The sequence below is a fragment of the Nylanderia fulva genome, unplaced genomic scaffold, assembly GCF_048542155.1.
Source record: "Nylanderia fulva isolate GAGA-0341 unplaced genomic scaffold, ASM4854215v1 Scaffold32, whole genome shotgun sequence".
Lineage (NCBI taxonomy): Eukaryota > Metazoa > Arthropoda > Insecta > Hymenoptera > Formicidae > Nylanderia > Nylanderia fulva.
In genome coordinates, this window is record NW_028190390.1 from 1030135 (window position 1) to 1054814 (window position 24680).

At 30.2% G+C, this 24680-nt stretch overlaps 2 protein-coding genes across 5 annotated transcripts in view; one reads left to right on the forward strand and one right to left on the reverse strand.

The window, feature by feature from the left end:
* Positions 1–24680, forward strand: part of LOC114945579 (kin of IRRE-like protein 1) — a 652455-nt gene that overhangs the window by 567815 nt on the left and 59960 nt on the right. For all 4 annotated transcript variants that reach the window (XM_085484861.1, XM_085484860.1, XM_085484862.1 and 1 more), the window contains 2 exons: positions 17229–17373; positions 23329–23459. In XM_085484861.1, the coding sequence (XP_085340987.1) occupies positions 17229–17373; positions 23329–23459 (276 nt within the window). The remainder of the gene's footprint in view (positions 1–17228; positions 17374–23328; positions 23460–24680) is intronic.
* On the reverse strand, positions 10282–12885 carry LOC114945587 (protein no-on-transient A-like). Its single transcript, XM_029321844.2, has 5 exons — positions 12816–12885; positions 12123–12350; positions 11357–11655; positions 10860–11149; positions 10282–10771 (listed from the first exon to the last, which is right to left on the reverse strand). Exons 2-5 carry the CDS (start codon positions 12342–12344, stop codon positions 10701–10703), a joined length of 882 nt encoding a protein of 293 aa, XP_029177677.2. The 5' UTR covers positions 12345–12350; positions 12816–12885; the 3' UTR covers positions 10282–10700.

Genomic DNA, 24680 nt, shown 5'->3' on the forward strand with positions numbered 1-24680 from the left:
TAGCCGCTTCTTATCCCTCTCTCGTGGCTTACCCTCGTGGCGTGTCCCGTATCTTTTATCTCGCGGCCTCCCGCGTACAAAAGCCACCTATTCTCGTTCCCGTTTCTTCCACTCCGACCTGTCGCTTTCATTTTTGTTCCGGCACTTTCGTAAAACACCGAGGATACACAACCGAGGACTCGCTCCGGGCTAATCCCGGAGAGAGAGGCGCCAACTTTATCTCTCCGGTCTCTCTACGTGCTTCGATTAATCGGGACCTATTTGCTAATAACACCGCGTTTGTTTTAACGCGGACTCGATTTGTACGTAATTCCCCCGACGCGCGTAATTAACGATCGAGCTATGGCGCTTATTATCCCCGGCTCATCGTTGTGTCGTTAATTAATAGTCGACCGAGGAGTTTTAAAATAAAAAAAGGAAAAAGGAGAAGGGACCGAGAGAGCAAGGATAACGCGATGTCAGACTCAATTTCGTTGAGCTGTTTCGAACTTTCATTTATAAAGCTTAGGGAGACACTTTGTGTCCTTTAGCTGTATTTTCTCTCTGTGAATTCGTAAATTTGTATAAACGTGAGTTTTTCCCGCGCTGAAAAAAAAGTCTCGATTGAATCGGAAGTTGTACGAGTTCCGTTTCAATTAGTCCGAATTTATATTCATTTTCCGCTTGAAGTCTAAATTGAAAAATTTTAACAAAAGGTCGCAAAGTTGGTCTTTGTCAATTGTTAATGTTGGTTTTATACAAGGTAAATAATATAACTTGACAGCTTTGAATAATTTACATATTGTTTATTAATTATGTGTTTTTTATCATCAAACAATATTTTGCAAGATATTTTATAGTTTTTGCAAAATTATGTTAAATTAACTTAAAATATCTCATAAACTCTATGTATTTTTTGACCATTTTACTCTCATAATTTTATATGGTTAATATTGCGAGGAATCTATTTATATATAAAAAAAACGTAGCATGATTCTATACATTAAAACATTGAAAAATATTTAATTTTTAAACATTAAAACATTTAAGATAACCTTCATATCTCGATTAAAAATCAAGGTTGCAAAAAAATGACTATATTTATTTAAACAATTTTTTATATAGCAATATATATTTCACCATTTATTCAAGTTAAATGACTTCTGTATGAGTATATAGAAATCTATTAAAGAAAGAGGTGTCTCACTTATATAAGAATCGCGAATAAGAATTCTTCCAGTCTTTAATAATTGAGATGACACTCTCGTTCACGTCGTTTTTCCTCCAAGATGAAAAGAAGAAAAAAATTGCCACTTATTCGCGCCAATTAAAATCCTTGCATTCCAATCGGGCTGAATAACGAGACCGATTTACGCTTGAGAAATACAATCCTGACATCGTTTTCTCCAAGAGAGAGAAAAAGAGAGAAACAGGAACGATATATCCCGATATAATAGCCGAGAGTCAAGTCAACTTTCCAATGACACTTTCGTGAGTTACGTGTCGGTTTCGAGCTTGTTCGGAATGAGACGTTGAAGGAGAGGGATAAAAAGGTCGAAACGCCCCGGGGAACCGATAACTACACCCCTCGGTAGCGAATCTTTCCCTCGGGAGAGATTCTCGCGAGAGAAGCACAGCCATAAGACGGATCAGGATAAAGAGAGACGATGCAACGAGCCAGAGAGAGAAGAGAAAAAGGGCACCGGGTACAAATAAAGAATCGGTATACTCTCTCTCTCTCTCTTTCTCTCTTTCTCCGAGAGCGGATTGGATTCGAGTCCGGGCTCGAGTCACATCCGATTGTGATGGCGGGTGGAAAGCAAATCGAAAGGGAGGAGGTTGGTGAAAGCGGCGGAGATCGAAACTTTCGAGATGTGCCGATTGAATTAAGCAGCCACACCTGTCGACTCCAGATATTTTCATTCGGCGGCATGCTAATTGCCAATTAAGCTGTACCGATTCATGCTACACCCGGCCGCAATTCCGGGGCTCGCGAACACATCCACTTTACATTTACGCCGTCTCTCTATCTCGCTCTCTTCAATGAGGGATGATGGCCGAGACTGTCGAAGAATATGACGTCCGCGTTTAAAGATGTATGGGAGACAGTGTTTGCTGTTATTTATAAAAAAAATTATATAGATGATTATCTAGATGAAACTTTTGGCGTCATCTTTGTATAGATTATAGGTAATAAAAATATGTGTTATTTATATCAGTGTTGCGCTTAGATGATTTTAAAATTAGCTAGATAAAGATGAGATAAAAATATGTAAATTTATTTTAGATAAGACGAAGATGGTTTTGTTTATCTAGGTGAAAGATAAAATTATATATGGCGATTCATCTAGATAATTGCTGTTATCTATAAAGAAAATTATATAGATGATTATCTAGATGAAACTTTTGGCGTCATCTTTGTATAGATTATAGATAAAAAAATATGTGTTATCTATATCAGTGTTGCGCTTAGATGATTTTAAAATTAGCTAGATAAAGATGAGATAAAAATATGTAAATTTATCTTAGATAAGATGAAGATGGTTTTGTTTATCTAGGTGAAAGATAAAATTATATATGGCGATTCATCTAGATAACTGCTGTTATCTATGAAAAAAATTATATATATGATTATCTAGATGAAACTTTTGGCGTCATCTTTGTATAGATTATAGATAATAAAAATATGTGTTATTTATATCAGTGTTGCGCTTAGATGATTTTAAAATTAGCTAGATAAAGATGAGATAAAAATATGTAAATTTATCTTAGATAAGATGAAGATGGTTAGGTAAATGATAAAATTATATATGGCGATTTATCTAGATAATTTCCAGATAATATTTTTATGACTGCGTAGAAAATTATCTAAATTAATCGCCATATAATTTTATCTTTTATCTAGATATATTTAAAACAAAATCATCTTTATCTATTGTAAGATGAATTTACATAGTTTTATCTCTCGAAAATTCGTTACTCTGATTGATTATATTACGTTAAAAATATCGAAGAAATGATACCCTGTATTTTTTACATGTATAACTGAAACTTTAGAGAACAATGTTGCAAAATTACATTAACATTTACTAAACTATTTAAAAGAAAAGAATAATAATTTGTTGAAATTCTGCCTTTTTTCCGATTAAGAAGCATTCGATTATGCCAACACTGAAAACAGCTGAAAATTAAGATATTAAACTATAGCGATTTTCTATAAGATAAATAGATTTTCTATAAGATGAATAGAGTTGATACTTTTGTCTCTGATTGTATCTCCCATACATCCTTAACTAGGCCGCGCTTTTGAAGATACTATTTCGAGGGTGTAAATAGTTTTTGAACGGCGAATGGAGGGCGATACCTTTCTACAAATATTATTGTACAAATATTATTGTAGTCTATTGTTCTATTGTACAGGACAAATATTATTGTACCCTAGTCTAGTGGTTACTCATGGTAGGAATTAATGGGGACAACTTTAAGAGCCGGTTTTTCGATAATGGTTTAAATTGCAATTTAATTCATAAATCTAATTTTATTCTGTTTTTCCATCAATTGTTGGGGGCAGAATTAAACCTTAGTCAAACTTAAGGTAGTTTATTTATTACGCAAACGCGATGCAAATAAAACGCCATTAAACTAGTCAAAATCAAGCTTAATTAAAATTTAGAAACAATGTTTTCTAGAAGAGGGCATAAATTAAAAGTACAGTTTTAAAATTAAGAATAGAAAAGGAAATATTAGTGCATAAACTCGAATCTAAGAAAAAGATTGAATTATAAAATAATTAATATAAATTATATTTATTTTATTGTATAAAACTTACATTTTTTGACAAAAAAGCTTATATTTATTTATTTGTTTCTAAAAAAATAATTAAAATTTTGTTTAAAAAATATGTTGTATCATTATTATTGCATCCGGAATAGAAAAATATAAATAATATAAAAATGTGTATTTCTCTATCTTAATTATGAATTTTAAAATTAATTAATTAAACATTAATTTTGCAAGAAACTCTATTTTATCTGCAATTTTAAAATGATTTAATCTCAGTCTTACAATACGATCTTTTCTTTCCTTAATTTGTCTTATATAGCTTAAAATATCCTCTTCATTTATCACTTACTTTAAATAAATTTTTCTTCATCAAGTATTATGAAAGATATTTAAAGCTTTCATATGTAGTAAATAATAAATTTTTAGGAATGAGAATAAAACAAATTATTATAACTTTATATATTTTTTAAATGCTGTTCAATAATCAAAATCTTCCAAGGCTAATTATAACTTTAAATTATCTTTTATATTATATATATATATATATATATAAAACAATAAAATGTATCTGAGCAGAGCTATTATATATATATATATATATATATATATACTTTAATCAAAGTTTAAACTACTATATTATTTAAAAAACCAGTTCTAAATAGGTTTACGGTTTTTTAATAAAAAGGTACTTGCAAATATTTTTATTTTAAGACATGCGAAGACATATGATTTAAAAAAGCACAAATTTATCGCTCATCTGTCACATCAAATATCATCAAAAATATATTTTGAAGGAACGGATATTGATTGCTTATTTTTATTTCTGCTAGTACATATATATATTTATATATTTATATATATATATATATATGTATTTGTATTACACGTGCAGGCAAAGTGGCACTTTGTGTGCGTGTTTTCTGTGCGGAAAATGGCCAATTTCCTACGCCACCATCTAGCGGCGACGCGGTGAGTGAATAAGCCGCATTCAAAGCCATTGCCTACGGCTGAGCCGCGTTCAAAGTCATTGCCCACGGCTTCAGCCGTGGACAATGACTTTGAACACGGCTATTCCCGCACCGTGCCGCCGCAAGATGGCGGCGTGCGATCGACCATCTCGCGCACAGAAAACGCGCACAAAGCCACTTTGCCTGCACTTGTAATACAAAATAGTATGTGTATCACGTGCGGATTGACCAATTGTCAACTTTCCGCACTTGATACACAATATACTATTGTAACAAAATTTTTCAGCCTCAACACACTTTTTTTAATATTTAAATACGTAATAAATTATTATTATTTTTTTCAAAGAGATGTTTGCAGTATCCTTCATTCCCGAAGGGAATGCTACAATAATTAGTGGAAGTAGCGTTATGAAAAATTCGCTGTGTAATAACGCGTTGCGTATAATACTCGGAAAAATATATTACGATATTAAATGGCCTTTCCTTTGCGAAAACGAAGCGAAAATCCGCCGCCGGGAATATTCGACAACATTATCCGATAATGTACGTATCGTCAAGAACGCATTACTTCCCGGCTTCCTGGAGAGTATCTGCTAAACTACATCTGAACGAGAGGGTGGGGTGCCGCGGGGGGCCGTGGGGGAGGGGGGGGACTCGCTCCGCGGGGAATCACCATTTATTAATCACGTCATAATGAATGAAATGTCAAATCGATGGGAAAGATATGTCACGTGTAATTATGAAAATTAAATTGCTTCCGTAAACCGATGTATAATTTGGTGTAAAATGAAATTCTCTTTGGCGCATAATATATATTAGATGTTATATCTTAGTTTGAATCATCTTGTTTTAAATTTTAAAGTTAGGTATTACGCGATGTCGGTGTTCTACATATATCGACATTTCCTATAAAATATGGAACGTCGTAGAATATATGCAGGGGTCATTCCGTTCATCTCGCGGCTTATATCTCGTCTCGCGTTTCTATCAATAGGAATATTTAACATTGCTATTTCCTGGTATTTTTACAATAAAATATATCACAGAACCGGATAGGGTTCCCTAAAAATACAAGACAAATTTGGCACGAAAGTCGGAGAAATATCACAAGTAAAGGTCATTTAAAGCGTCAATCAAGCGTTAAATCGAGAACAACGCTATATTTACACTTATCGCTTCATCTATATTCTTTTCACATATTTAATTACACTCGACATTTACAACGAAAAATTATTTTAAACCAAAGTATTTCTCGTAGATTTTTAGGTGCTGAAAACGATGCCGTCAACCAAATTTCACCAGCACGTCAAATTTTTTAAATAATTGAGGTTTAATGAGTAAAAAATAGCGTTTTTATATATTTGAAATTTTTTTGTAAAAAATGTTAATATAATCTAGAAATTCTGATCAGATATCTCATAAATATTATAGTTCATCCGCTATAAAATGCATTTAATATGGCTAAAAAGTAAGATATCGAAATTTTTAAAAATGAATTTTATAGAGGATGAACAATATATTCAGGACTTTTGATTAAAATTTCAAAATAACGTTAACTTTTTTACGAAAGAATTTAAAATATCGCAAAAAAAGCATTCTGATCAGATATTATAAATGTACAATTCATCCCCTATAAAATGCATTTAATATGACTGAAAAGTAAGATATCGAAATAAAAAAATGATAAACAATACATTCATGTCTTCTGATAAAAATTTCAAAATAACGTTAACTTTTTTGTATAAAAGCATATATTAATAAACCTCAATTATTTAGGAAACTTAATGTGCTGATGAAAATTTACTTAAAAATCTATAGGAAACATTTTTTCTTGTTCCAAATAATAGAAGAAAATATCTTTTTGTAAACTAGTGCTATTTTACACGATGACAACTGGGATATTTGGTCCTCCCGATCCGTTTCCGCGAATATTAGAGCTCTATAAAAGTAGGTATTCTCGTCCGCCATTTTTCTTTCAACTTTGTATTTAAGATAAATTTTTTAATTAACTACGGCATCAAAAGGCGTGCAATGACAATGCGTATTGACATTTCGACATATGTATATATGACGTATAACCTAACCTAACCTAACCTTCACATGCAGTTGGAAGAAAAATGGCGGACGAGAATACTCACTTTTATAGAGCTTTACGAATATCTTACGGAGAAACATCAAATTTAAATTTTATCGCGAATTTTATATTATTTATTATGTAAAACAAGCTTGAATTTTATAATTAAAAAATATAAAATGACGGAAAGATTGAGATAGAAAACTTTGAATCTGTTGACGCAATTCAAAGATATAAAAATTTTTTTATTTTTTATAAAAAAGAGCCACTTATTCTAATTAGGATGAATATAAATGACAAATTCTTATTTAATATAAAAAACAGGGGAATTTATTAAACATGTGTCAAATTTTTATCAAGAGTAAAACGACTTAGATTTAATTTGCATCTATAATATTGACAATCTAGATTACGAATTAAAAAGACTTTATTAAAAGTTCAATCCATAACCTAACCTAACCTTCACATGCAGTTGGAAGAAAAATGGCGGACGAGAACACTCACTTTTATAGAGCTTTACGAATATCTTACGGAGAAACATCAAAACATAGTAATCGCACGATCTTCCTTCACGATGCAATTTCCCCGGAAAGCGCGGGAAAGTTCATCATCTACTCAAATGGAGATGCCTCGGTCACGTCGGACGTTGCAAAACTTTACATGTCGGTATGCCGCTCGAATCACGATAGTTGGGGAGAAGAAAAGGAGGGCCCCATGGGGCCCCGCATTATTGATAATCCGGAATCGACGTTGCAACTTCCGAGCATTCGGTCTCCGAGAGAGCGATATATATATATAGAGAGAGAGAGAGCTCCGGAGTCGACGTTGTCTCCCGGCGTTGTGACACGTGGCCCTAATTAATTTCACGTAGTTCATTAACAACCTCCGGCCGCAATGCTCAACGACGCTTCGGCGTCTCCGGTCCTGTCCTATCGTAGGCGCGTATTCCCAAAGCGGGCGAAAACTCCTAGTTACTAGTTGCCGTCTACTTATGTATATATGGAAACTAACTTCCTTTCCATCTCATTCTTGCCGCGCAAAAATGTTATATCCTACTTTTTATCGCAAAGTATAACGAGATAAATTTTCCACCATAGTATAATAAGAGCATCTTTTACCTTATATCAGTCCCATTTTCATCTATCACTCGCTCAAAAAAATTTTTTTATTTTTTACAACAAAATGTTTCACACATAAGTTGTTTGATTTTAAAGGAATAGATGATTTGTTCTGAAGGCCGCTTTTTAGTCATTTAAAGCTCATTAATTTTTTTAAAGAAACCACTATATTTTTATATATGTATGTATAAATCGATTCCTCGAATTTTCATAAAGATAAAATAATCAAAAAATAGTTTACAAAATATTTTATACTTAAAAATTTGACATAATTTTACATTTTTACATATTTTTTCTTAAATTTTATTGCAAGATAAAATAAAAATACAAATAAAAAAAGTTTTTGAAAGATTAAAATATGGGGATTAAAATTCTGTATAATGATTATATATTTTTTTTTTGTCAGACGCGAAATTATGTCAGAATTATTTAACGACTTCATATCTGTTCATTCTGTGACTCTGTATATTTTTGATGTAACATGAAAAATCGTCTTGAAGATCGCATCGTTCACTTTTGTCTCTATTATCTTAAAATATATATCCTCGTGTTCTCTCTCCAGTTCTTCTACGAAATCTTCTTCTTCGTCACATGAGAAATGCGAGCGGCATAATTTACAATACAAGCACCGAACTAGTTTCTTTCTCTCACGTTTCTGTATGAAAAGTAAGCGAAACCTAGCGCTCGGAGAATGAAATCGCGCTGCACTTAGAAAAGATTTTTGCCGCTCGGAGCTTTTTCGAAGGGGACGAAATTCCGACAGATGTTACCGCGCTTGCTGCTTATATACGCTCTCTGTTCCTGTAGCGGACCTAATATAACTGAAATTTTAGCCATGGGTTACGGCACGTCGGATCAGATTTTTCTCTCGTTTTTTTCTTTTTTTTTTTATTATTATTCCATCCTCCATGTTGCGCCACGTAATTATACCGTGCGAGAGGATTCGAAACTCGAACCTCTCTCTTTCTCTCTCTCAATGTTTGTCCGCGAAATTATGATTTTTTAAATTATATTTATCCACATAAATGTGAAACCCAATAAATGTGAAACAAAGAAGGGCGCATGTTGCAATGCAATTCTTTTAATCCTTTCGATGTATATTCTAATGGATTTTTCAATTAATCAATCTTGCGATATATGTATCGCCAAAAGAGAAAATAATATATATCGGAGATATTCTTATAATGATATTTATTTTTAAATCCATTACGTATATGACACATTATTATTAGATTATGCATTTAAATATACAATATTGAATAATGTGCAAAAATTATTTAATTTTTCTATTCGTGTAGGTGCGTTTTTTTAGATTCAATTTTTAAAATACGCGGCACGTTATGTAAATTATATGTGAGATTTTGTTTTAAATTTTATCGCGAATTTTATATTATTTATTATGTAAAACAAGCTTGAATTTTATAATTAAAAAATATAAAATGACGGAATGATTGAGATAGAAAACTTTGAACCTGTTGACGCGATTCAAAGATATAAAAAATATCTTTTTATAAAAAAAGAGCCATTTATTCTAATTAGGATGAATGAAAATGACAAATCCTTATTTAATATAAAAAACGGGGAAATTTATTAAACATGTGTCAAATTTTTATTGAGAGTAAAACGACTTAGATTTAATTTGCATCTATAATATTGACAATCTAGATTACGAATTAAAAAGACTTTATTAAAAGTTCAATCTATAACTATTGTTACATGACAGTATTAAACTAAGAGCAATATTTCAACATTGAACGTATAGACACAAATCATTCAAATGATGATTTTGCTATAAATATTCAAATTATTCTCTGAAAATTCGAAAGATTTTTTTATTCGAATTTTGAGAGACGGAAAAAGATATTTCATTTGACGATCACGAACTTGTCAGGATAATGGAAAGTGAGACGAGACAGACGTGCTTGCAATTTGCGAGAGATCTTGAATCAAAATGTACATTTTCCAAATCTGATATATTTCGCAGTATTTTACAATAAAAAAAGCTGTTGCGAAAAGATTTAGACGATAATATTTTTATCCAACTTACGAATATTGCAGTCAATTTTTAACATTGATAAAATGCTAATTAAACTATTGCAAACGCTTTCCTGAATAATTATCATTTATATATGTGATTATAAGAAACACATGATTTCGAGTCTCGAGATCGATTTTTGATAATTTGCAATTAGTGATTAAATGTAAATTTAAAACTAATAATACTTAATGTAGATAATTCTTTGTTCGATATATTTTCCGATAATCTTTGCAAATATATTTGATTTATTAAAACATAAATAATTAAATCAGAAGGGGAATATTTAGAACACTTTCTAAATTATTTAACAATACAATAATGTGATTTTGAAAGCTTTAATAATTTATTTCTTTCCATCAAAATTTTTGAAGAGCAATTTGTGTGCTCGCAAGTATATTGATAACATAATTTTATATTAATAGAAATCGCTCGCAACCATATTGAATGACAGTTCAATATAGTTCCTAAAATTTCATTTGCTTTACAAGAAATTCTATTTTTTCAATCTTTATACATTTATATATAGTATATGCATAAATGTCAATCAATTTCTCAATTTTCCTGTATAATATTTTTCGTTTTTATGTGTGAAAATACTACACACACACAATAAACATATTTAAAATTCTAGTCTTGTTTAAACCCTCGTTAATAGCTATATTTTGTCTCTTTTTTTACTTTGTTATCTGTTATATTGCACATTCTTGCCGTTATTGCCATTTTATTTCCTAGAGTAACCTTTACTCTTTATTTTGGATCTTACTTATCATCTTCCTTATCACGTGATTGTGGAGCGCAACCATACATTTCTCTGCAATGTATATAAAACATAATTATTTTTGCGTTTCTAAAAAAAAAAAAAAAAGAAAAAAGGAATGATTGTGTCGAAGATACAATACGTTTTCTGAAAAATGTATCATTAAGCTCGTTTCTTAATTGATCTTCGAATATCATTTTGTTCGTCATTAAATTTTGTTCGAGTACTTCCTTGTTTTTTTCGTAGTTTTGGTGCAACTCATTCCATACTTGATTATATTTACGCATAATACGCAATTCCGCTAAATTAGACTTGACAGGCTTCTTATTGACTGTACAGAATTTCGGAGTCATACACGGAAGATTCTTATTTCTGAACACGTCGTTCGCATTATTTTGCTCGACCGATTCTTCATTTTCTGATGGAGAATCGCTGAAATACGAAAATAAATTTTTAATGAATTTAAAAAATTTTTTTATATCAAGATTTTATTTTTTAAGCAAGAATAATCCTATATAATTCTCTAATAACGTACAATGAAATTATTTAGTCATGTTTTCGTGAAATTATAATTTTCTATTTTTCTTCGAGTGTGTCTAATTCACTTGTTTAGCTTTAAAAAATGAAAAAGAAACTCACGATATAGATATGTAGCATTGTTGCGCAAGTTTCACGATCCTCTGAAAATCCATCTTTGTCTGGAATTTGATGATTGCTTTGGCGATAGCTTGACATTTATTGTTTATAAAAGTTATCGAGCATTTGGTGTTGCCGGTTGATGCACCGAATGCTTTTTCGAGTAAATCATTAGGTATCCAAGAGCTAAGTTTTTCGATTTTAAGCGCATGAGCATCAAGAATAAGTATCTCAAGCTCTCGATCTTTGTACAACGTGCCATGTAGATCGCGTTTAATTGCTGTTACATCCGTTGCAGAATTCTAGAATTTAGAAAAAAATTATTAATCAAAGAGGATGCTGACCATGTCTATTTTACCGACTTTGAGTTCAAGGGCTTTTCTTTTTATTGGCTATAGAGATTAAAACATTCTTCTCCACAATTAAAATACTGATAATAATGAACGAGGGCGCTGTAAATTCGTATAAAGAAACAATAAAAGTTAAGAAAGTTACAGTTTTTTTATCGGCCTCTTGCATCAGCTCATAACAATACTTATTTAATACAAAAGTTCTCCAGTTTATTTGTGCACAAAATATGGCGCTTCCAATAGAGATGACATGAAAGAATAATACAAAAGTAATAAAAATAAGATTAAAAGCCTGTATCAAAAGATTCTTCAATCTGTATATTCAATAAAAAGTGAACCTAACTTAAAGTTGGTAAAACAGAACTACGGCAGCATCTCCTTAATTATTAATTATAATACGTGATTTTTTCCTCGATTACCATTTCGACGTAAACTTCTTTTCTCTCTAAGCGTAGCTCGCATTTTATTACTTCTCCGTATTTTTCTAACAGCATCCGTATTTCTTCTTCTGTCATTTTCTGACTCCAGTTTCCGATAGATAAACACACTTTATCGAAAAAAATTTTCTTGTGTTTCCCTATCACTTGCGACTTCGGTATACCAGAGTACATTAATCTTATCTTAATTTGAGCACGTTTCATTATGTCCTAAAAACGATATATAAATTTAATTAGCAGCTGGACTTTAAAAAAAGAATCGATCAAAGAATAATTGTAATGTATATTTTATTTTTCACGTTTTTTCCGTTTATTTTTTTTTTCTATTATACATATATGTTCTCCGTCAGCGCCGACACTTGTTTGTGTTAACGCTTATAAAATTATATTACATTTGCTTCGATATATTCTTCTAAATATATCTTTAATTATGATTCAATTAAATATTGCGATAAAATTGCTTTAATAATTATTATTTTATATAAAGCAATTTATGAAAAAATATACACATTCTTATTTATATAATATGTATAAAATTATATAAAATTATTTAAAATTATATAATATATGTAGAATTTAATATAACGTCTTGTGAAAAAAATTAAATTTTCTCTACTTTACATTATTGTATTTTTAATTTGTTATTTAATATTAAGAAGTAAGAGAAAGTCTTACCGTAAATATAAATGGAATTGAAAAGCGATATCGTTTTCAATAGGACACACTAATGCTATTAACGGAGAGATCAATAAGAGACGACTGTAAGGTCGGAAATAGATAGACAGTCGTGGTACTGTTAGTCATCTGTGTAAATAAACAAAATTGAAATCAACCAAAAATAGAGGTAATATCGAACACAGATATTTATAGTAAATAAGAAGATATATACTTAAATAATGACATAAAAATTAAATTACAGCAACGTACATACAAAGTTAAACACATTATTAAGAAGTTTAGGTTTCAAAAACTGTGTCAATTATAGTTAATAAGATATTCATGGTTAAAATATTACATGGCTCAATATATATATCATCATTAAATATTTAAATATCAAAGTTTTTAATTATGTTTAATCAAACTTAATTTAGTTACTCTAGATTTTATACGTCGCTAAATATAGGCATCTTAATATTAAATTTTTGCGAACATGTTTAATTTGACATTTATCTCATGCTTTCCGCTCTTTTAAATTTGTCAATTTTGATATTACGTTCGCACTCGGCGACTTAAAAAACTTTAAAATTTGAATAAACTTAGTAATTAAAAATTATTTTGTAGATCTTCAAAAATGTTTCTACAATAAACTGCTTATTTAACTATGAATATCTCATTAGTTATATTGAAGTTGACAAATTCCTTTCGAGGACCGAAAGTTTTACAGAAACACATTTTACTTTGATTGCGAAAAAACTTATTCAACACATCAATACATATATTGTAGTTATAATGTAATATATAATAATTAAAATAGAGTTTTTGTTTGTAATTTTAATCACAAATTTCTTCAAATTGTAACGTGATGGAACAATAATGGAAACCGAAATTATATTTATAAAAAAATATCTGTAAAAAACTATGGTTATGGAAAATGGTCATTCTCTTTTTTTTTTATTCTGTTTTTTTAGTAAACTGTTATTGATTAAAAGAATTTTATTTGTGGCAATATAAGTATTATTTGTAATAGTAGTTTTTGTTTTTAAAGTGTTCGCGGGAGATCCTTATTGATAAGTAACAAGAATTGCAGATTAAAAAGATTTTAAACGTATATTTTCATAATTATAAAAATATTAAATATATGTACATTTTCGTAATTATTGATATCGCGCAACAGAACAGTGATATTACATTAGTTAAGATATACGAAACAACCACGCAAGGGAGGAAGAATAGCACAATGATTAGTATTTATCGACATTGTCGATGGCATTTCATATTCATAGAGTTACTAAATTTGGCCTATATATGTATATACATGTAGTAGTTATACAATTAGCATAATGATTAAAGCGCGAAGCGACTAACAGCTGAGAGGCAGAGGCGGGTTTTGTGAAACTAAACGCAAACTCGAGTGGGTTAACGCAAATAACAGAGATTCTAGAGATGCAAATGATTGAATAGGAGCGCGCGTGGCAGCGAATTGAATGCTTTGTGCATTCGGATGCTAAGTGCAAAATTAAATATTAAAATTAAGTCACCTATCAGGTTGTGTAACGACGATAAATAATGAATATCAATTAAATAGCAATTAACGTAGTTATGGGATAAACACGATACTACAACTACCATTTTTCAGATTTTTATTCTCTACATCTCTCAATAATCGAGATAAATTGGAACTCAACAGAGTTATTATTTTATCGCTCTTAAATTTTTTTCCAATTTAATTTAAGCTTCATATTAAAAATACTCCGAATAAAAATATTTATTTTCATTTGTATCTCATATTATGTTACTATTTATATTATTTAATATTTTAGCGCTCGGCCGTTAATTAGCCCGCTCCTAATTGTTCGTGAAAAATATTGTTCCCGCCGGAAAGTCAACTTTGCACGGAACTATTAATTAATTCATATTGCGCGTGAAGCTAATCGAACGTCGTCCCGTATCTCGCATTCACCTCGTCACGTCACGTCACGAATGTGAATGACTTTCCGTCGCGTAGAAATTGCAAAACGCGTTTTCAAGTGAGATCGACTCGGCGCATTTCTAGTTCCTTAATAGAATATAGCAGTTTGGCAACTAGGACTTCCGCCTGAGCGAGAACGCACGTACTCCATACTAACGCGTGTGCTAATTTAGCATCGTCTATCTCGGCAGTGAGTCCTATCTCTCTCTCTCGCTCTCTTCTGGCATAAGTGTTTCGACCTCAAGTGTTTGAATTTGCTGTTTGCATTGACTGGCGCGGTAAACAAAAAGTTTCGCAGGCAGATACACAATGGCAACGATATAGGACAGATGCAGTGAATGCAATAGCGGTTAAGAGAGAGGCCATCTCGATTTCATCCTTATTCTGTTAACGAACTACGGTATCAAAGGAATTTTAAATGTTAAAAAATGTGTTCTCCCTTACCGAAACAAAATACAAAGACAGGAAAGAATGCTCTGCAGTTGCTGTAAATAAATTATAACGGTTAGGTTAAGTTATGTGTTTGACACATGTTTTTGACATGTGTCAAAAAAGTAATTATACTGATCGAAAAATGAAAAATATATATATTGACAACATAATTTGTTGCACAAACGGAATAATCATTATAAATCATTTTATATAAAAAATATAAAATGTAAAATATAAAAAAATTAAATATAAAAAAATATAATTAATAAATATATAAATATAAAATATATAAATATAAAATATATAAATATATAAATCTAAAATTTAAAACTATATATAATTAATAAATATATATAAATATGTAATTATTGTTCAATTAATTAATTATAGTACGCGACATTTTTCGCGATTTCGACGGCAGCTTATAAACTTTTGCTAAGCGCAGCTCGCATTTCATTACTTCTGTACTTTCATTATTTCCCTAACAATATCCGTATTTCTTCCTCTGTCGCATTCTGTCTCAAGTTTCCGATAGGCAAACAAACTTTTCCGGGAAAATTTTTCTTATCTGTCACCTGCAATTCCGGCTGAATCGGATATATTGATCCGCTAATAACATTAATGCATGCTATTATGTCTTAAAAGCGATATATAAATTTAATTAGCGGCTGCATATTTTTAGGCAAAAAATGAGAATTGTTCGAGGAACATATAATGTATATTTTATTGTGTCATATTTTTCCATTTAAGTATTTATTTATTTTTGTTCTTCGAATCAACAACTTAATCAACAACACGATCTTTTATATCGATATTTAAAATTATATATTTGCTTCGACATACTTTTCTAAGTACATATATCTTCAATTATGATCCAAATAAATACAATAATAAAAAATTGCTTTAATAATAATAATTTTCTATAAAGTAATTTATTATAACTATTATATTAAAACTTTATTACTTATTTATACATACATATAAAATATTGCCACGTCTTATAAAATAAAATTATATATTTGCTTCTTTGAAATATATAATCCGAAAACCTCTTAAAATATATAAAGGAAAAAAGTTTCTGTGCACTTTAAGAAAATTCTAAACGTCCTTCAAAAGTCTGTTGCTTTTTTCCTGTTTTAGCGACAAAATGTAAGGTTAAATAAACTATAAATCTATTTATTGGCTATACGGATTGTTTTTTACCTGAAATTAGAGCGCTTCGCTCTTTGTTAATATTAATACTTTAACTTGTACAGGAAAAAGAATAATTAATCTATGTAGTCTTATATAGCTTGATTACAGAATTATGAATTCTAAGCATTCATTCTAACTTCACATTTTATCGATAAAACAGGAAAAAACAACAAACTTCTCAAGAACGTTTAGGATCCCCTTAAGGGAATGCTGACTATGACTGTTTTGCCGACTTTGAGTTCAAGGACTTTTCTTTTTATTAGCTATACAGATTAAAAAATCCTTCTCCACAATTAAAATACAAATTAAAATACTGATAATAATGAACGGGAAGTGCTGTAATTTTGTATAAAAAGCAATAAAAATTAAGGAATTATAGTTTTTTATCGGCCTCTTGCATCACCTCATAACAATACTTATTTATTACAAAAGTTCTGCAGTTTATTTATGCATAAAATATGGCGTTTCCAATTAGAGATGACATGAAAGAATAATACAGAAGTAATAAAATTGAGATTAAAAGCCTGTATCAAAAGATTCTTCAATCTGTATAGTCAATAAAAAGTGAACCTAACCTAATTTAAAGTCGGTAAAACAGAACAACGGCAGCATCCCCTTAAGATTTGTGTTATTTTGCTGTTAATTTTGCAACATGTATTCGGTGTCTACATTATTTATCTTATTATTTGCTTCCTTGTAAGCTTGATTTGTGCACGCGAGTGATTTACGCAGACGCGCGTCGTAAAGTGTCGCGATTTACGGAGCGAACAAATCGCCGGTAATAGATAAGAAAGATAATTTGACGATTTTCACCTATGGTATATGGTTCGCAGGAGGAAAGATCGGAGAATCGAACCGTCAGCACGGTGGAGTTCGAGCCGGGTGTGGAGGATCATGGGAAATCTATCACCTGCCGGGCGGAGAATCCAAACGTGACCGGACTCTACGTCGAGAAGTCCTGGAAGATCGACGTCGTGTGTAAGTATACGTTACATTTTTCCTTAACGTTCCAATTTCTCGCGGACCGTAAACTCGCTCGACGATCGACAGATCGCGAAACTGATCGCGGTAAATCGAATACGACAACATGACGAATGGTTACGTTACGTTGCTGTTTATCGATCGCAAGTCCTTCTCTTTCTCTCTTTCTTTCGGCTTTATCCATTTCTACGTGTCGTAAAAAAAAATTGACCGATAAACACCATCTCCGATCTTCTTATCTTCATTCGAATCCCGCCGAATCGGCCGACTTTACGAGCATCTTTTCATCCGCGTACATTTTCTTTCGCGCGTTTTTCCCTTTTGTATCCCTCACGCGTGCTTCTCCCCCTTCCATTTTTTTTATAACGTCAATAAAAGGAGATTTCACATAAATTAGAATCGAAATTCAACGCCGATCGCCAAGTATCTTCGTCAGAACTCTTGATCTCGAGACTGTCATAAAAAAAATTGTACGAAAAAAAATAAACGCTTAAAAAAGGTGACAGCTAAATAAGTGCGAAAAATTGTAGGAGATGATTCTTTTGTCAAAAATTGAAGGAAGGTCTTTCATATAATTATATACTCTTATATCTCTTCTTGAGATGAAAATTAGATTTTTAATTTTCCCTTAAATTTTGTTTTTGTTTTATTTTTTCCAACATTTACTATAATTTTGTTCTGCTTGCTTTTTTATTATAAAATTTAACACTTCTCATAATTCGAAATCTATGCCGTTTAGAAGCGTGCATATATTTGATAATATATTTTAATTGTTTTTCTTACAAATTATTGATTTTACGAAAAAAATAGAAGAAAATTTCTAAAAAAATCGAACCTTTTAACGTATTTTTAGATGATCACATTCCGACCCGTTAAAAAGTTCTAATAAAAAATTTAGTAAAAGTTTTATCCTTGTAATATATCATAACGATATAAAAGAATGAAAAATATTAATTAGTATCCTTTTTATTAATACAAAATATCTATCAAATTTTATTTTTTTAACTTGTCCAAAATTTGCAGAAATAAATAAAAATCTAATATATACGTTTATATGAAAACTCCCCTTAATTTTTGACAAAGAAAAATATCCATAAAATTTTTCGCGTTTATTTAAAATCACCTGTATACGATTATTAACTGTATTTATTTATCTAAATATTAATATCGTATTTTATATCAGCCAAGTATAGTCTTTCTCGATTATGAGATTCATCATCCTTGATTAGTTTCTTCTTGAATACATCTTGGAGTCGCTAAACGCGACGCATCCGATTATTACGATAGAAATGAAGATGTTCTTTCCACAGATGAGTGCTTAACCGCGATGTGAAGGAAAATAATGTATGTGTGTGTGTGCGTGTGTGTAAGTATGTCGAGCAAGACATCGCGGGCCGTCGATTTTCGCGAACGTCTGTGAAATTTATCACGCACAGCTACGCTCATCCGGCCTCGTAAAACTTTACGTTCGACTTATATCGAGAGTTATGGCACGCTTCTTGGCGCATATTAACCCTCGGACAGCGAATAACGTGACAGCCTCGCGCGAATCTAGAGTCCATTTTGATCCGCAAAGTCTCCTTTATACATATTTTATTAAGAAAATTTTATAATTTTGATTGTAATATAATATTTGATCATCTTTAATCATTTTTAAATATTTTTTGGAATTTTAATTTTGTATTATATTTTAATGTTTTTCTCAAAATTCTGCACGCACGTGAAATATTTTCTATTACTACGTAAGGTTTATAAAACAATTTAAAAATTGAAATATACGAAAATTAAAAGATTTTAATTGTTTTTCTCAAGAAATAGAATCTATATTATAATAATTAAAAAAATATTTTTAAATTAAAAATAAACGATGTTTTTATAAAGCACGCACATAAAATATTTGTTTCCATTTATTATATAAGTTTGAAAACAGTTTAGAAAAGACAGAAAATTAAAAATTGTATAATATTTTATTTTATCAATTTTGATAATTTAAAAATTAAAAGATTTTGGAGTTTCAATTTTGTATTTTATTTTAATTTGTTCTCAAAAAATGCAATAATTTAAAAAATTATTTTTTAATTAAAAATAAACACACAATATTTTTTCCTCCATTCTGCATTCAAATGAAATATTTTCTATTACTATGTAAGATTTATAAAACAATTTAAAACGAAAATTAAAATATTTTAAAATTGTTTTTCCCCAAAAATAGTATCCATATTATAATAATTAAAACAAATATTTTTAAGATATAAAAAAAAACGATATTTTTTTTAAATTTTACGCGCATATAAAATATTCGTTTTCAATATTGCGTAAGTTTAAAAATCCGAAAATTAAAACCAAACGAGTGGCTGACAATACTTTATATCTCGTGTATCATATCTTGAGAATCGTCAACGCGAACGTTTCATATTTGACCCAGAAAATAAGGCGAATTATATCTTCTCGTGATGATTTTTACGCTGCTTTGCTGAATCTGTACAATGTGGTGCAACGCGATGCACGAAATGAGACAGTTAGGGAACGATTTTAAATTTCATACATGTCGTAAAAAGCTCGTCTTTTTGTTTCTTAATGTGTACTTCGGAAGATGCAATAATAAGCGAATGCTTTTATACCGTCATGCTATCATCATGCGGGCATAAGGCAGACTTTACACGCGCAAACGGCTCCCTTTTGAATCGCAAACAAACCATCACCTCGCTCGCGATAAAACGGTTTAAGCGTTCAACACACTGCTCGTCGACGACTCGTAATCTCGAAAGTTTTCGCGCACGAACATCATCCGTCTTTAATCTACGCCAGGGAAATCTCTCGCAGCATCTCTAATGCTGCAGTCGAGTAATAGCGTCTTAACGTTTACAAATGTTGAATTATAATAGTCGATTTATCACGAGAAGAAAGTATCAAGAATTTAGCGTAACTCTCCAATTTAATCCACATTTTTTTTGCTTCAAAAAATTAATTTGAGAAGTTTTATTAGTCTTACGTTCGACAAAATAATTGTCTTAATTATTAATCTTAAATTTCATTTTCTATGTGTGTAATTTATTTTCTTAAAAAAATTAAAAATAATCTGCTTAACACAAATTCAATTAATCTAATTATTAATCTTAAATTTGATTTTCTCAACTTTGTGGTTTAATCCACATTTTTTTAAATAAGAAAAATTAATCTGAATTTTTATTAGTCTTATATTCAACAAAATAATTATCTTAATTATTAATCTTAAATTTCATTTCCTATGTGTGTAATTTAATTCCTTAAAAAAGTTAAATAATTTAATTTACATTTAATCGTTAACAAAAGTTAAGAAAAAATTAATTTCAATTTTTATTACATCTTACACTTTTAACACAAATTCAATCATTCTAATTATTAAGCTCAAATTTGATTTTTTCAACTATGTGTTTGATTGAGAGAATCCGCATTTTCTTAAATTAAGAAAAATTAATCTGAATTTGTAGTCTTACGTTCAACAAAATAATTTTTCTGATTATTAATCTTAAATTTTATTTTCTTAGCTTTATGTATAATTTAATTCACATTTATTCCTTAATGAAAGTTAAGAAAAAATTAATTTCAATTTTTATTAGTCTTTAAATTTATCAAAATAATTTTTCTATTTAATTTTCATCTTTATGTGTGTATAAAATAAATTTTCTTTGAAAAATGGGTTAGCAGCGCAGACACAATAAAATCGAATGTTTCTAAAGAAAACGACGGTTGTAGCCTCACGATGCAAATTTATATCCGCGCGCGGAGAGAGGTTAGTTTTGACAAAACAGAGAGACCGACTGTTTTTACACTTTTTTTCCCGCGTATCACCGTAGGTTCATTTTAATTGTACAAATAACCGGAAAGAGTCGTATTCGCGGATATTTTTTTCAATTCTGAGGGGCGTTACTTGGGCGACGATAAATTTCTCCGATCCCGGTACGGTTTATCGTTCATTCTCATCCGTCCAGAGGTCGCACCTGCACGTCTCCGGCGAAAAATATAGTCGGCGAAACTCCGGCGAAATGTATATACGTGCAAGGATTCACGCGAGGCGAGAAAAAGTGCAGAATACAGGAAATGATGTCGTGTCACGTATTCGATTACGTTGACCGGGATCCGAAATTGCACCACTTAGAACGTAAGAACGTAGAACTGTCACGACTCCTCGTCACCGTCGTCGTGTCTATCGATCCGCCAGAATAACGAAAATTAAGTAATTTTTTTTTTTTTTTTTGAAGAAGGAGAGGAGGCAGTAATTTCTTCCTCCGACCCTTTTTTCATATTAATGAACTTTGCCGTGATTTACAAAAGGAAATATGTAGGGCTATCGGACGATAGATCACCGCGGTAGGGCTAAGGGTTCGGAAGGGTTAACGATAAGACCGGGAGATAAACCGGGGTGATCAAGCTAATTAATACTATTTTGCGCGAGTAATGCGGTCCCGGGAAAAAGAAGAGTCAACTTGAAAAATTTATTGCGATAAGGTGCTGTAGAAAGAAAGAGAGAGAATTAAGGATATATATAGTTCAGTAAAATTAGACTTTGACTTCATAAAAATTAGGATCAAGCTGAATTTTTGTGGAAATCTTTATTTCGATGTTCTAATGAAATCCTGAAAAACAAATATCTTTAATTTCATCCAGGGTGTTTTTTGTAGGGGGTAAAAGTGGGTAAATTTTAATTTTTTTGACATTATCTCGAAAACTATCGATTTTTCGACAAAAATAGTTATTATCAAAACTGCTAATAGCTCATAAAATTCTCTACAAAAAAGATTTTTATACTTTTTTCGTACAGTTAATTGTTTTTGAATAAAACGTGCGCATGAAGTTGCATATCTATATCTTCGCTCTATATCTTCGAAATTGTTAATTCCACGAAAAATAGTATAATGACTTTTTTTGTAGGGAATTTTACACACTTTTTGTGCTACAATTTTGATAATAACTATTTTTCTCGAAAAGTTAATAATTTTCGAGATAATATCAAAAAACTAAAATTTACCCCCATAAAAAACGCCCTGAATAAAATTAAGAGCACTTTTCAGGATTTCATTAGAACATCGAAAGGTCTCCAAAAAAATTCAGCTTGATCCTAATTTTTATGAAATTTTGCCTTTTCAAGTCTAATTTTACTGGAGTAATACGCCGAGAGAAAAAAAATAGAGAAGGATCGGAGGGGCTCGACATGATTAAACTAATGATCACGCAATAAACGTCAGATACGAGGAACAAATAAAAGCCTCGAACGTCGAGAGCCATTCGTAGCTGAGCTACAGCTACATCTACCACGCAAAAAAAGAGAGCGCGAGATATTATTGAGCGTCCCACGGGCGGAGGAAAAATATCGACGCTAATGGAGGCTGAAGATTATGCCGCGGACTGTAACAATATCGGCAGAAATCGTGATATTGCGCTTCGAGTCCGGTAATGAAAGTGGCGATTACGACCGCTTTTATCGCAATATTTACGACACCGCATATATTTTACCGCGCAACGTCCGAGTAAACAAAGTTTATCGTTCTCACTTGTATTTTTATTTTTTTTTATTTTATTACATTTATTATTTTATTTTATTATATTATTTTATTTTTTAGTCTTTAATAAAATTATTATCTCATTAACACATTATTATTATTATTATTATTATTATTATTATACAATGATTATCATCATTATTAAGATAATGAGAGATAATAAGAATAATTATTATCAAAATTATAATTTTTCTAGAAAAATAAAATATGTATAACATATAATATGATAATATTATCAATATGTATTTTATATCTTTTAATGAATTATATTATTATATTCTTATCTTATCATCTTAATGATATTTAAAAAAGGAAGATGGGAGGAAAAAGAAAAATGTAAATATATATATATATGTATATAAGATGTCAGCTGATCTCAAGTAAAAAAGATTTTAATGTTTTGTGCTTGCAGATCCGCCGATAGTATCGTTAAACCTCGGATCGACCTTAAGCCCAGAAGACATTAAAGAAGGGGATGACGTGTATTTTGAGTGCCACATCAGAGCCAATCCTCCCTGGTCGAAGCTTGTCTGGATACACGACGTAAGTATTCTTAAATATTGCTTTTTATATATTATTTTTCCTTTTTATCTATACAGCGTGATTTTCTAAAAAAATGCATATATATATATATATATATATATATATATAAATTTTACGCAACAATATTACTATACGAGAAGACTCGTAGCAATTTTGTCGAAATTGTGTATATATCAAACTTTGAATGGAACTTCAAATCCTTTATTTGAACGTATTTTATATGAGCTGTCGTCACGCATGAGAATAAGAGGCATCAATGTAACCTCGCTCTTCGATATAGATCTATATTCTCGTAAGGAAAATCTCTGAAAATCATGAATTCTGTCGTCTTTCATACTTGAAGTCTCGATGAATCCAACAATTTTTTATATATTTTTTTTAAATAATACGATAATATAGAACAAAAAAATTCCAGAAAGAGAGTAATTATTTCTTTTTTTTTGATGCTGTGAATACGATTCCAACTCTTAAATTGCTCCATCACGTTTCAGTTTTGAAACATTTGTGATGATGAAAGTTGCGAAATTGGACTGTTTTAATGTATTTTATCATGTTATGACTATGGTACGTGTGTAACATGTTGGAGAAATTTTGTTAAAAATTAAAGTCAAGTGTGTTGTTAGAAAACTTCCAACTCTTGCAAGGATTTGTTACATCAATTATGATTAATAAAATATTCAATGGAGAATTGCAAAAAAGTTACAAATTAAATCATTGAAGATCCATCAAGTAATTTTTAATTTTATTTATACGTACTTCAGAATTGTTTTAAATCGTTGAATACGAATCTGTTGTCAAAACTAATAAATTTAAAATCAGTAGAAATCAATATGATAAATATTAAATTAAAAATATTTACAGAAATTTATGTACATATTTGGAGTTTAATAATTTTGATTGATAAATATTAATAAATACTAATAAATATTAATAAATAGTAATTAGTAATCAATATATTTATATTGATCTCTCTAAAAAAACTTGAGATTAAATAAATATAAACAAAAATTATTTACGTAGATTCTTAATAATTTAATTTATTGTAATTCTTTTTTTTTAAATAAATCTTACATTTTATAAAATTCTGATTAAATATAATTGACAACAAATTTTTTGAAGTCTAAACATCTTAGCAACATAATTAACTTTAATAGCATTCTTTAATACATGATACACCGTAATTATAACACAATACAATACACATACATTGAAATAACATTT

Excerpts from the sequence above, each read along its gene's own strand:
- LOC114945587 (XM_029321844.2), bottom strand. The coding sequence starts at position 12,344 with ATGAAACGTGCTCAAATTAAGATAAGATTAATGTACTCTGGTATACCG. Across the intron at positions 11,656-12,122 it reads AAGAAGTTTACGTCGAAATG|AATTCTGCAACGGATGTAAC; the intron begins GTAATCGAGGAA and ends TCTAAATTCTAG. Across the intron at positions 11,150-11,356 it reads CAATGCTACATATCTATATC|CGATTCTCCATCAGAAAATG; the intron begins GTGAGTTTCTTT and ends TTCGTATTTCAG.